At 34.5% G+C, this 15,049-nt stretch overlaps 1 protein-coding gene and 1 non-coding gene across 4 annotated transcripts in view; one reads left to right on the top strand and one right to left on the bottom strand.

The window, feature by feature from the left end:
- The window catches only part of Schip1 (Schwannomin interacting protein 1), a 279,853-nt gene that overhangs the window by 193,450 nt on the left and 71,354 nt on the right, over nt 1-15,049 (top strand). For all 3 annotated transcript variants that reach the window (XM_074173834.1, XM_074173832.1, XM_074173833.1), the window contains exons 2-3: nt 857-1,105; nt 7,611-7,812. In XM_074173834.1, the coding sequence (XP_074029935.1) occupies nt 866-1,105; nt 7,611-7,812 (442 nt within the window). In that variant the 5' untranslated portion in view covers nt 857-865. The remainder of the gene's footprint in view (nt 1-856; nt 1,106-7,610; nt 7,813-15,049) is intronic.
- TRNAE-UUC (transfer RNA glutamic acid (anticodon UUC)) lies at nt 12,936-13,007 on the bottom strand. The gene has a single exon. It is a non-coding gene; the product is annotated as a tRNA-Glu (tRNA).

Here is a 15,049-nt window from a genome sequence, read left to right as displayed (position 1 = left end):
TATTTACCGGATACCCTGTGAGTGCGGAAAATCCTATATTGGTGAAACTAAGAGCCCATTGAATGTTCGCATTGCCGAGCACAAGAAGCACACACAGCGAGGAGAAACCAGCAAATCAGGAATAGCAGACCATGTTTGGACCCATCAACACAACATCGAGTGGTCCCAAGCTGAGATCTTGCACAGAGAGGAACATTGGTTCAGGAGAAAATTTAAGGAAGCCGCATACATGTTGTCGAACAACGTATTCAGCCAGGCCAGCGTAGATATACGAAACATATGAAAACCCATCATCAAACGAAAAATGACCAACTCCCGCCAAAACGGTCATCTCTCACGGAATCAGTGAAGCGGAAAATGGAAAGTAGAGAAAGTGAAAGTATTTCAACGACCTATAAAATAATCATCTCTCGGAGGAATCAGTCCAGTCATCACCCGAAGACGATTGTAGATACCAACAATCGAAACGTCGTGAACTAACGTAACTTGGAATCTCTACACTTTTTTATTTTTTATTATTTTCTTTTTTTCATTCCTTTAATTTTTATTTATTCAATTATTATATTTTTACTTGTAGGTTATTTCACTATCATTTCATTTCAGGTTTATTGTTGCTTAATATAATTGTTATTTTCAACTATTCTTTTTTAATTATTCTTTTTTACTTGTTTCAGGGATTTCAAATCATTTTATATAGTAGACAATGGAAGTCCGAACTAGTGAAATTCATCACGAAACATTGTCAATCACCTTCAAACAAATCGTGATTATTATGATTGAATTCATATTCACTACCAATATTATGTCACAATAGTTAAACCCATCCTTATTTTACTGAGATCTCTCCTTGTTACAGGAAGGAAACATGCGTCTCAAGACGATGGACGGACCTTTGTCCCTTCATAACGGCAATAGCGATAATCTGAACTCTCCCAAAAGGATCAACACCGTCCAGAATAGCAACGTCAGTACAACCTATAATACAACAAACTACTCCACGGCTTTGGCCTACAACACCACTCTTAGCAACAACACTATCAATGAGGCTATAAAGGATTTACACATAGGCGATTTGAACATACTGAACAACGTTGTTGAAGATAAGGTGAGATTTTCTCTTAATTGGTGTGTTTTCGTTTTTTAGAAAAATCAACAAGATGTCTTGGTTTCTCTAAATCTAACAAAGTTACTTTTTCTGTATCTCAGAACACTTTTTTGGGCGCACCTACTGCCATTGAGTAAAATGAAAAAATATTCCTCTTTCAATTCAAACGAAATTCCAAAGGCTGGGATCACACACGAGTGCTTTTCCAAAACAAGACAAATTTATTAGCACTTAGAGCTTTTGTAAAAATGTCTGCAACTTGTCTATTGGAATTTTATTCTGGTCAACCAGATCTGTAATAAAATGAAATTTAACGTCAATATATTTAGATAGTGTTGTTTCATAAGTATATGCCATTTTAATTGTAGACTGGTTATCCTCATATATTTTAATAGGATATATATCATACTTAATTAAATCATATATTAGTTGACCTAAAAACAAACATTCAGTTATACAAGAAGCTAACGCTATCTATTCTTCGCAGCTTGATAGAGCAACAACTGATTGCTTCTTAGAATTCCAGAATACAGTATCGGTGTTTATTTTCAGAAGCAAACCAGTTATACTTTTTCTATCGTTTACATCACTTGCTTAATCAGCATCGACAAAAGCTGATATATTTATTTTATTTGAATTCTTATAGTAGGTTAGGCCTAAATTTTCAGTACCCTTAAGATATTTAAGAACATTTTTACGATATTTCCAATGATTTTCATCAAAACAATTTTGATATTTACTGAAATAGCATACAGCATAGCATAAATCTGGGCGTGTTCACAGCATCACATACATAAGACTACCGACCAATTCATTATAGGGAACCTTGAAATTTTTTTCGGGATCACCCTTCTGTGAATTCAATCTAGGTTACAAAGGAATTTACCACAATTTTACTGCCTGTCATGTTAAAATGGTTCGAAACTTTAGCAATAAGAAGTTTTTTACACATGAATCTTATTTTCCCATGTGTGTTTGTCAAGGCTCTTATTTCAAATTTTGCATAAATTTCATCTATTATTTGATGTACTTTATCCTTTGACTTTGGCAAAACAATTATATCATCTACCCAAATAAGTAAAAAATATATCCTATGTAATAAAGAAATGGATCAGATTTAGAACGAATAAAATGTAAATCTAATAAGAAATTATTAATACAGTTATTCCAACATCAAGGATTTTGTCTAACACCATACATTGCATTTTTCAATTCACATACCTGACCTGGTTCGTAATTAGTTAAACCGGCAGGTGGTTTCATATAGACTACTTCATTCCGGTTACTTTTCAAAAACCTGATCTTACAACTAATTGGTGGATATTTAGATCATTTTCTACTGCTAGAGCAAGTAAAACTCTCAATGTCACCATTCTTGCTACTGGTGCATACACTTCTTCTTCTAACGATGGTTGCTGATAGCCCCTGGCTACCAATCTGGCCTTCTTCTTCACTTTTCCATCAACCATTTTCTCACTGAATATCCACTTAGACTCTATAACATTTGTGTCGCTAGGTGGTGATATCATTTTCCAGATATTATTTTGTTCCAATGATTTCAATTCTTCGTTTATCGCTATATCAGGGCTTCGTCATAACTTTTAGGAATTTTATGGGGTAAGTTACCAGCTGATTGGGCTGCTATTAATTCCATATCTCCATTCAAATCGTAATCCAGTAAATGTTTTGTCAATTTTTTGTTTCTTTGACTTCTACGAACGTTCATACTGTCCTCCTCGATATTATTATCAGAGTGAATAATATCAATATCCTCCTCATTTCTTTCTCCTTCTTTATTGTCTTCCATAGTTAGTATTGGTTGTACTTCTGGATTCATTGCATCTCTTATATTTCTGAATTTCACTAGTTCGGACTTCCATTGTCTAATATATAAAATTATGTGAAATTCCTGAAATAACTAAAAAAGAAGAATTAAAAATAAATAGCTGTAAATAACAATTATATTAAGCAAAAAAAATTGAAACATTGTCATGAAACATTGTTAATCACCTTCAAACAAACGTCTTATATTTCTGTTTCCACAAAAAATAACGGATCTTGATACCACCACTGTTTTTTGTTCAGTATCATACAGTTTGTATCCATTATTGCAGTAACCGATGAATATCATTTTGAGTGAATGTGAATGTAATTTTCCTGTACGATTTTCTTTTGGTACATGTACATATGCCACACAACCAAAAACTTTATTTTTATTTATATCTGGTTCATATCCATCCACATCCACAGTTTGGCTGGAGTAGAGCTTTTGGGAATCGCTGCTGCTTCCAGTCGATTATGTAGATAGACTGCTGCACACAGAGCGTCACCCCAAAACATTTTTACAGATTTGAATCAAATATCAAACATTTTGATTTTTCTAGGATCGTTCTGTTGAATCTTTCAGCAATTCCGTTTTGTTCCGGATTCCTTGGTATTGTATATTCAATCTGTATACCTTTCGTCTTAGAAAACATTTGAAATTCTTTAAAGCTATACTCTCCTCCATTATCGCAACATATTCTTGATATTTTTGAATTTAATTCAGCACAAACTAAGACTTCATACTCTTTGAATTTTTCTATAACTTCCAATTCATTCGTTAGGAGATGAACATGTGTAAAATGTATGAAATGGTCTAAGAAACTTACATTATATTTCTTGCCATCTCTTGTTGAAGGTGTGATGGGTCCTGACATATCTGTTGAGATTATTTCTAGAGCTCTCCGTGCTTTCCTTTCTTCAGGTAGGGGTTTGAATCTCACACGTGACTGTTTTTCTTTCAAACGAACTTCTTATAAGTTTTTTATGGATATTAAGCCCATTCGTCTATGCATTAAGTCCTGATTTCCACTATATTAGCACTAAAAAGTCTTTGGTCTAAAACAAATAGCATATAGATTTCCTTTAAGACTGCCCTCCAAAAGTGTTTTATTATTCTCTTCTTCACATTAACTTTTCCATTTTCGAAGATTACTTTGAATCTTTCGTTTTCTAATTCGTTTTACCGATAGTAAATTATAGTCCAAATCGTCATTTTGGAATACATCTTTCAATTTGAAATTTCTTTCTTCAGTGTTTTCTACATGCAAATTTCCATACTTGAAAACCTTGATCGCAGAACCTTTCTTGGCAACATTAACATTATAATTCACAGATTTCATGTCACATAAAAAATTCTCTGCTTGTTTGTTTACCAGATGGTTTGTTGCTCCTGAGTCAACAATAAATGTTATAATCCCATTCGAGACAGATAAAAGCAGTGTTGCCGTTATTAGCTGTTTCACCCTTATGAAGTACTTCAGATTACCCATTCAACACTGAACTATTCGTGTCACTTGCGATAAATGCTATCTCATCAGGAACTGTATTTTCACAATCAGCTACATGCATACTGTCTCTGCAATTATTACGTTTGTGTCCTGGTATTCTACACTTATAACAGTTGAAGGGAAATTTTACACATATTGTTCTCGTCCTCTCCCATTTGACGTAAATTGTCCTCTTCCTCTACCATTTGCCAGAGACCGTCCTCGTTCCCCGCTTCTTCCATGAAAAGAACCTCTATAGCTACTGATAAAAACAACAGAATCGTCTCCATGATTGTTTTCTTGTCGTATTGCTTCCTGTCGTAACTTGCTTTTAACAAATTGTACAGTAACATCTTTGGGATTTGTACTGAACATTAAATCAATTGAAGTTGTCAATGCTTGATAACTGTCTGGCATTGCTGCTAGCAATTGACATATTATTTCGGGTTTGTCAAGCTTTTACTTCTAGTGGAAAGCTTCTTCAGGGCCTATAATTTATTGTGTTTTTTTTGCCAATGAATAAAATTACAAATCATACTCACAGTAAAAATGAGTAATACAAATTCCGATATAATCAACAGAAATGTATGTGATAATAATAGTTCACCTATCAATTTTTCTTATAAATCTATACCTAATCTTGAAAATTTATCTTCAAATATCATAAAACTTTTTCATAATGAACAAAATATCAAAATATGCCAAAAAAATATTAAAACTGTAAATAATTTGAATACCGAATTAAAAGATAAAACGGATGCTACCAAAAAGTCAAATGTGATTTATAACACTCCTTGAAACAATTGTAATTTGGATTATATAAGAACAACATCTAGAATTCTCAAAGATAGAATAACTCCACATAAAAGTGATATAAAGCTTAATAAGAAATCATACGCATTAGCGCAACATTCTATAGAAACAGGACATAAACCAAAATACTCTAATATCAAAGTTTTACATACAGAAAAAAATATTTCCAAACTCCTTTTTCTTGAAATGGTTAAAATTAATAAGTCTTCTAATTGTATGAATAAGAGAACTGACGTTGATAATCTCAGCAGTATATACAGTAACTTACTGGAACTACACCAAAAATAATAATGATAATAATGTAAATTGTATCAATCAACCTTTCCTTCAGAGTCAAAGATTATCAAATCATCATGCCCATTGAAAAATGACATTTATGTGGAGGTATGACATTTGTCAAACCAAAAGAATCCATTAATGTTTAACTTTTTTCGTCGATTTATATGTTCAATTCATTGTTTTTTACTCATTTTTACTGTAAGTATGATTTGTAATTTTATTCATCGGCAAAAAAAAAACACAAGTCAATAAATTATAGCCCTATATATATATATATATATATATATATATATATATATATATATATATATATATATATATATATATATATATATTTTATTGTGTATTTCAATATTGAATTCTACAAAAAGGATTTGAAGCTTTATATCTTCTATTAATTATCTGCGAGCGCTTTCGACAGTTGGTAGTACTGTAATCATCTGGCACTCCTCCTGAAGAGTGCCAACTCGGTTTGAGTTTGAGGAGTGCCAGATGATGACAGTACTACCAACTGTCGAAAGCGCTCGCAGATAATTAATAGAAGATATAAAGCTTCAAATCCTTTTTGTAGAATTTAATATTGAAATACTCAAAATAAAGGAAAATTATGAGAGAAAGATATTGAGTGGATAAGGTCTTATCAATGAGAAAGAATTCTTTGGACAAGCACTCATACGAAAGTGGGCAAACCGCAGACACGTGTTTCTGGCTATTTAGCCTTCGTCAGTACGGTACAGCCAAGTGTACAGGATAGACAACACTTGGTTGCAAGAAAGGAGTCAAACAAGCAAGCGGATTCATCATCAGGGGCCAACTGCGATTTCGTGTCATCGTTGGAAGACCTTGTGATTACAAGGACTAACTCCCAACTTCGTCACGGGTGCAGCTATAGCAACCTGCGTGACATCCGGGTCCAAGATAAATCAAATATGAGAGAAGGATATTGAGTGGATAAGGTATTATCAGTAAGAAAGAATTCTTCGGACAAGCACTCTTACGAAAGTGAGCAAACCGCAGACACGTGTTTCTGGCTATTTAGCCTTCGTCAGTACGGTACAGCCAAGTGCAAAGGATGGACAAAACTTGGTTGCAAGAAAGGGATCGAAAACAACAAACGGATTCACCATCAGGGGCCAACTGCGATTTCGTATCATCGTTGGAAGACCTTGTGATTACAAGGACTAAATCCCAACTCAGTCACGGGTGCAGCTATAGCAACCTGCGTGACATCCGGGTCCAAGATAAATCAAATATGAGAGAAGGATATTGAGTGGATAAGGTATTATCAGTGAGAAAGAATTCTTTGGACAAGCACTCATACGAAAGTGGGCAATCCGCAGATACGTGTTTTTGGCTATTTAGCCTTCGTCAGTACGGTAAAGCCAAGTGCAAAGGATGGACAACACTTGGTTGCAAAAAAGGGATCGAAAACAACAAACGGATTCACCATCAGGGGCCAACTGCGGTTTCGTGCGATTCTACTCAAACAGTTTGAGTAGAGCCTAGATGATGATAGCACGACCAGCTGTCGAAAGCGCTCGCATATAATTAAATAGAAGTTATAAAGCTTCAAATCCTTTTTGTGACTTACATGTATAGGCTAAATATAAGATATGAGATATAAGGGCTGGAAGTTTCTTCCTCTAGACAGTTCTAGAGCAGTCCAGATCATTCGAAAGTATTCGACGGCATTTCACAGTAGTCACTACATTCAAGAACATCCCCGAATATTCTGGAATGACGGGGAATGTTTGGGAATAATCTGGAACGTTTGTGCGATAGTTTTGATTTTGCGGTGACTTCTAAGGTATTAATTTGACTTGTATGGTGGGGAGAACGATTATAATGGGCATTTATTCCATGAATAATAATGTCGTAACCATCTAAATTACTTTCCAATCACAACATCATTATGTGATCATAGTAAGCTATCCTTCAAAGATGAACATATATCATCAACGACGATGGTGCTTCCCAGGTAAAACCATCGTCACTAATTATCAAAGATAACATTGTCATTTTTCAACCAATTCACACTGCACAAAACCTAAGTAAGGTGCAATCTTGTAATGTTTTCGGCAACTAACTAATAATTTCGCTAGGTGCAATGGTGCAACCCCTCTCACCAAGAGGTGCAGAACCAGGAGTTAACCAACAACGCGATCAACTACCGCAACAACCACTTGGTGAACATCAACAACACGCTGGCTGCCACCATCGGTCAACGGGTGCGGCGGCACGGAACCGCCTCTTCCCTCTGCTCGCCGGAGTCGTCACCAGATGATAGTTTTTTGGATTTTGAAGGTGAGTATGTGCCCATGTGTCTTTCTAGATGCATTTTCCCAATTCTCTACATGTTTCTCATTGGTCCGTTTCCTGATCCACTGCCATACCATATTATGGTACCCCACAGCTGATTATTGACCGATATATGAAGCTGATGATCCGTATCTAGCTTTTTCGTTGCCTATGATTTCGGAGTGCGTAACCACCACCCAGTATTGAATTAATCCATTTCGTTTCAACAGTTTCTTTAGCTCTTCTTCAGCTCAACTTTGGAGAAACTTGTTTTATATAAAGTATAAGATTTGGATGACATACCTAGCATTTTCGTTTGGGTTAGAATCATGCTCACTTCCATCTCTCCTGTTATGTATCTGAATAAAACGACGATTTCTAATACACTGTTTTTATTTCAGTTCTCAAGTCAATTACATAAAAAACGCTGAACTATTAGCTTTTGCTTCCGCCAAGGCTGCTACGATTTACTATGTTTACATGGTGTACAATATATTGACTGAGAATAAGAAATACAATACGTGACATTTCCCTTTTTTATATAAAACAATGAAATTAAAATTTAAAAAAATAATCAAAATAACATTTTAATAGTACATTAGCCTGTCTGGCTTTTTAACTGGTCTACCAGATGATGTTGCTTCTGGATTAGAGTAGCAGTAACTCCTGTTATTGGACAAAGATGAAAATTCAAACTCATCTTGATCAGTCATATCGATATCATTATTGTCAGACGGTGGATCATTACGACTTGGCTAAATTTCAATGAATCTTCTATTTTTATGATATTTGTTCCACCATTTTTTTCTATACCGTATGAGCGTTCTCTAGGTTTGTTTGTTATTTTACCAAACGACCATTTTGATCCTAAATGAGTTTGATATCTCACTTTACTATTTATATTCAAAGGACTTAAATATTTACAAGAACGATTGTTTTTGCTTTTGTCTTTGCTGTTCTAATGACTTATTATAATTTTCAAAATTGATATTTTGTGGTTTCAATTTATATTCAGTGCTTGGTAATGTATCCCTTAAATTACAAGACATCCTCAGTTGAGATGGTGTAAAGTCATTTTCCATGGGAGTGTTTCTATACATTAACAAAACCAACTCTATCTCACTCCTATCTACAAATGCTTTTACCAACATTTTTTTCAAAGTTTGTTTCGCTCTTTCCACAATCCCATTTGACTGAGGATATCGAAGCCTGGACATAATGTGATTGAAGTCCCACTTTTCAGCAAATTCTCGAAAGTGACTTGAATTGAATTGAGGGCCACCATCAGAAATTAATATAACTGATATACCTAGTCTTGCGAATAAACTTCTCAGATTTTTAACAATGGTAAGAGAGTGAGCGTTTTCATCTAATGGTATAACCTCAACCCATTTGGTGTAATAATCTACTACAAGTAAATATATTTTACTTCCCAAATACAAAATTTCACACCCGATTATATGCCATGGAATTGTTTTAATGTCATACATCACTAATTCTTCTTTTGGATTTGACACTCTGTGTTTGAGACATACTTTACAATTCAGGACAGTATCTTCTATTTCTTTACACATACTGGGCCAAAAAAAGATTGTTTCGCACGATTTTTACATTTTGTAATTTCATAATGCCCTTAATAAATTTTCTGAATGATTTATTTCCTCAAATTTTTTGTTACAATAATTTTAGATCCCTTAAATAAATTACCATTACTTTCAACAATTTCGTTTCTAAATTTGAAATATTCTTTAATTATGTCTGGCACTTTCTTAATTATACTTGGCCAACCATTTTTTATGAACTTATCTAAATGCTTTGATTCATAATCCTCAATTGTATACTTAGCAAGTCTGAAAAAAATTTCATCTGTAATTTGACAAGCATTATCAACACAAACATCTACATTATTGTCAAAAAATAATGATTATGTCTTTTATTTTTGTCACAGGCTCATGACAAAGCATCAGCCACAAACAAATCTTTACCAAGTTGGAAAATTAATTCAAAATCATACTCCTGTAGCTGCAATACCATTCTTTGGAGTCGAGTAGGACAGACACATAATGGTTTTTTGAAAATACCAAGTAAAGGTCGGTGATCGCTTTCCACAACAAAGCTACTCCCATATGAATATTCGTGACATTTTTCACAACCATACAAAATTGCTGCCAACTCTTTTTCAATTTGAGCCTATCTTTGTTGAGTTTCAGATAGGGCTTGAGATGCGTATGCACAAGGTAAATTGTTTTGTGATAAGGTAGCTCCTAAGGCCTTCCTCTGATGCATCTACGGAAAGAACCACCGGTTACTTACATCATAGTTTTGTAATACAGGTCTTTCAGCCAATTTTTTTTTCAAATCTTCAGATGATTTTGTATGCCTTTCTGTCCACAGAAAAACGACATCTTTTTCAATAGGATCTCTCAAAGGAGAAATTTGGTATTAATCGACCAACATAAGTGACCATTCCTAGGAATCTTTGCACTTCTTTCTTATTTTTAGGTTGTGGCATATCTTTTATAGCTTCAATGTTATCCGGACATGGGTAATAACCATCTTTTGTTATTATATGTTCCATACAACTTATTTCCGAATGTTATTTTATTTAACCTAGCTTTTTCAAATACTTGCCTCAAACGTTCATCATGCTCCGTTTTATTTTTTCCCCAGACTATAATGTCATCTACATAGGTTTCAACACCTTCTATATCAAAAATATTTTTGAACCGTTTGAGAAACACTTCAGGAGCAGACCGAATTCCGTATGGCATTCTCAGAAAGCAAAAACGTCCAAAAGGCGTACCGAAAGTACATAACTTTGCACTGTCTTCATCCAAACTAATCTACCAGAATCCACTATTAGCATCCAATTTGCTGAAGTATTGAGCTCCTGGTAATTTTGAAGTAATTTGCTCAATCGATGGTACCTAACTGAAAATGTTCACGTTTGATAGCCAAATTCAAATCACGAGGATATAAGCAAATTCTCAATGTACTATCGTTTTTTCTGTTAATTACAATAGAGTTCACCCAGTCAGTAGGTTCCTCTACCTTTTTTATTATTTTGGCCTTCTCAAGTTCGGCTAAAGTTTGTTTAAATTGCTTATATAAAGGTATTGAAATTTTTCGTGTTGCATGAACAACTGGAGTCACGTTCTCTTTCAATTGAATTTTATAATTACTTTTCAAACATCTTAATCCCGTAAAGAGATCTGTGTTTTAATCAATAAAATTATGATAATTATTAATATCAATTTGTTCAGTTACATCTACGCATTTAATTAAATTTAATTTCTGGCATGCGTCAATTCCTAATATACATTGTGAATTTTTTCTCTACAACAAAAAATTCTAATATACAATTGAAATTCTTATATCGACAGTTGAGATAACATTTTCCTAGCACTGGTAGAAAATTGTTTGTGTATGATCTTCATCTTATATTTTAGACTATTATGAAATTTTGATGTAAATTTAATGGTTTCAACTTATCTATTGAAATTAAATTAGCTTGTGCTCCTGTATCCATTTTAAATTTCACATCAGTTTTATTATTAAGACAAGGTGTCACAAACCAAGAGCTGTCATTGTTTTCAGGACTGTTTTCAATACCATAAACGAAAACATAATTATCTTTGTCAGCATCCTCGTCAGACGGATTTCCATCTCTGTTGACCTCGTTAATACTCTTCTTTTTGCACATTTTTGCAAAGTGATTATTGTGACCACACACTCGACACTTTTTTCCAAAAGCTGGGCACTGATTCCCGCACTTATAGCAAATACTACTGTTTTTCCCTAACGTATTTGACATCTGACCTCGAAACCTTGCAACCGAATTTGAATTAAAGCGCGAACCACACAGACTTTGTTGTTGCGCACACTGCCGACTGCTTTGCTGCTGATTTGAGTCTGTGCACCGGTCATTTTGTTGTTGCTTCGAAGAGGTTTTCGGATTGTGTCCTTTATAAACAGTTTCAATTTCCAAACTGGATTCCCTACAACCTGCTCTGTAACTAGACATCATCGTTGACTGCTCTCTCGATTTTTCTACTGCTAAACAAATTTTTATAGCTCCGTCCAAGTTTTTTTCATCTTCCTGTAGTAGTTTTTCTTTGAGCATCTGATTCTGCAAAACTACATATCATCATTATCCTTGATGAGACTATCTTTTAATTTATCGAATTCATACGAACGGGCTTTGTTTTTTAGGTCTGTCACAAACAGCGGCGGCTCGTCAGAGGTGGCAAGGGATGCTTAGCCTCCCCATAAAATTTGAGGCTATTCATCGCAATAAATTAAAAGATATTAACTACATAATTACATAAAAAACGCTGAACTATTAGTTTTTGCTTCCGCCAAGGCTGCTACGATTTACTATGTTTACATGGTGTACAATATATTGACTGAGAATAAGAAATAGGTACAATACACAATACACTCCCACATAAGAGATGACTTTTTGATGATTATTTCCTTCAAACCGATAAAATGATGAAAAAATGAAAACGAGACCACTGAAACAGAGTTTTACAGCGATTAAACGCTTCTTTCCAACATCAATGACACTGACAGCGATAAAACTGACAGCTATGTGAGTTATATCGCTGTCATATGTGTCATATTGAGCAGTAACAGCATTAGAGTCGTGCTTACTCATGGTTTCATTAAGCTGGTCACTCAATGTTTTCGATGAAAAATGAAAATGTATCAACGAAATTTCGAGGTTTTGTGCTATTACTCTCAATTATTTTAGTTTTCAAAGTTGATAGTAACTACGGCTAACATGGTCTATTCTGAAGTATCATTTTTTGATAGTGTTTGTTCAATGACTCGAATATTATTGATAAGACACATACATAATCTATTATGTTTCCACTGAAAAGAGTTCCACACTTTCTTTCTTCATGATGAAAGTAAATTTACCCAACAGCAGTTGAATTATTGAAAGTTAGAATCTTGCTGCTGTTTCTGGCAAAATTTCTGCAAATAATGATCGTTGCAATTCATTTTAAAATATTGTTTCGTATCATATTTGAATATGCATGCTCCTAATTGTGAGTTTGGTAATCAATTTATCTAAACGATGCCACACGAAATACCTAGTACCAAGATGAAATGAAAAAAAATTCCGGTACCGGGAATCGAACCCGAGCCTCCTGGGTGAAAGCCAGGTATCCTAGCCACTAGACCATACCGGATTATGAATATACAAAACGATCATTCGGTTATAAAATTTTGTGACAATACATTTGTTTCTCTTTCATGAAAAAACAGTGAGAAAAAACAATTGTAAAGAGTTTGAATTACATTCCAAATTTTAAGATTATGAGTAATATTTATCAGATATCAGTAACGTTAAAGAGTGCGTTCTTATTCCTAGTTAATAAAGTTGTTAACAAATAGCATACCACATACCGTACCGCTGAGGGGTAACAACATCAAAATTTCTCTCTGCATAGTCGCTCGTTATATATATATTTGAAATTGAAGCGGTTTTAATCTCTTCAATCCTCACAAAACGCCGTCCTTTCATATGTTTCTTCAGACTTGTGAACAGAAAAAGTCGGAGGGGGTCAAATCTGGTGAATAAGGTGGCTGAGGCCACCGGTATTGTTTTTGGCTGAAGAATTACGAACAAGCAATGACGAGTGAGCAGGCGTACTTCCATGATGTTAAAGCAATTATTTGTTTTTCCACAATACTCGACGTTTTCTTCCTATTGCTTTTCGCAAGCTGCGCATAACTTTAAGATAATACTCCTTATTGACTGTACGACTATGTGGCACTGATGCACTACGCCACGGTAATAGAAGAAAACAGTGAGCAAAACTGTGACATTTGATCGAACTTGGCGTACGTTTTTTGGTCTTGGTTCTCCTGGGCTCTTCCATTGGGACGATGTCAAAACCATATACCCATGACATATACCCATGATTCGTCACCAGTTATGACTCTTTTAAGCAAATCTGGATCGCCGTTGACGCCATTCAACAATTCTTGAGCGACGCTCGTGGGACGGTTTTTTTGTCAAAATTCTGAAATTTTGGAACGATTTTCGCTGCTATACGCAGCATGCCTACAATTTCCAAAAAATTGCATGACATGAGCCAACCAACTGCCACATCTTCAGCAACATCTCTAATAGTGATTCGACGATTCTCCATAACAATTTTCATTTTCTCAACTTTTTCTTCGGGGTTGATGTGCTGGGGCGTCCAGGGCGAGCGTCAGCATTCACATCTTCTCGACCAGTGAAATGCTTGTACCACTTTTGAACGTATTTTTGACTCAGGGTACAATCACCGTATGCCACTGTCAATATTTCAATTGTTTTCTGAGCACTCAATTTCATTTTTTTTGGTAGCAAAAAATTGCCAAACACGCAAAACAATTCTATCTTTTATGTCTGTCGCCAATAAACTAGACATGCTAAACAGGTGAAACTATGAACATATGTTCGAGACGAGTGTACCAACATAAAATAAAAACGAATATACGTAGACCGCGAAATTTGAACATTCACCTCATTGTTTTAACAGACCTCATACACTTCTTCAGACGTTTTTTTAAAACACACGGATTTTTGAATATACATGTAGAAAGTATTATATAATGAAACACACTTTACGGTATTTACAACTGTTAAGTGAAAGTCTAACAACGTTAAGTGACAATTATAAGATTCATTAAATAATGTATTAGATGTATTACTTTACCCTAGAAGTAAAGCAAATTTTTTCTCAGAATTCATCTCTAGGAGGATACAATTGAAACCAACGCCCAAAAACAAACCATTCGTGATTCAATACCATGAATGAAATTTGCAGAGAAAGACTTTTGTTTATGTCCATGGAAGAGGCTTCTTTCCATGGAAGAATCAGAACCCTAGGTCGTAATGATTGGATTAATCTCAAGTCATTCTGGAACGCTTCCAAATTAAAGGCCAAATATATGAAATACTAAAATATTAGATTGGGAATGAAAAAAATATTAGACTACTGAACTCATATGACGTAAAACTAATCGAATAAAATATGAGTCGTTTCCACGCTGAGGTTGAAACGTATCAAAATTGATGATTTTTTACATGTCAATGCTACACGATGCGATGAAATACACACTAAAAAAGTAAAACCAGACTATTGTAGGATGAGCACGTTTCTATCTACATACACGATTGACGGTGGGGCAGTGAACTTGCAGCCAAGGGGTCTGCTTAATCAAAACAATTACTGCTACA

The sequence above is a fragment of the Leptinotarsa decemlineata genome, unplaced genomic scaffold (genome assembly GCF_025532065.1).
Source record: "Leptinotarsa decemlineata unplaced genomic scaffold, Ldec_3_MD MMD2_tig00000505_RagTag_RagTag, whole genome shotgun sequence".
NCBI classification, from domain to species: Eukaryota; Metazoa; Arthropoda; class Insecta; order Coleoptera; family Chrysomelidae; genus Leptinotarsa; species Leptinotarsa decemlineata.
This window is presented reverse-complemented; position numbering and strand designations above follow the sequence as displayed.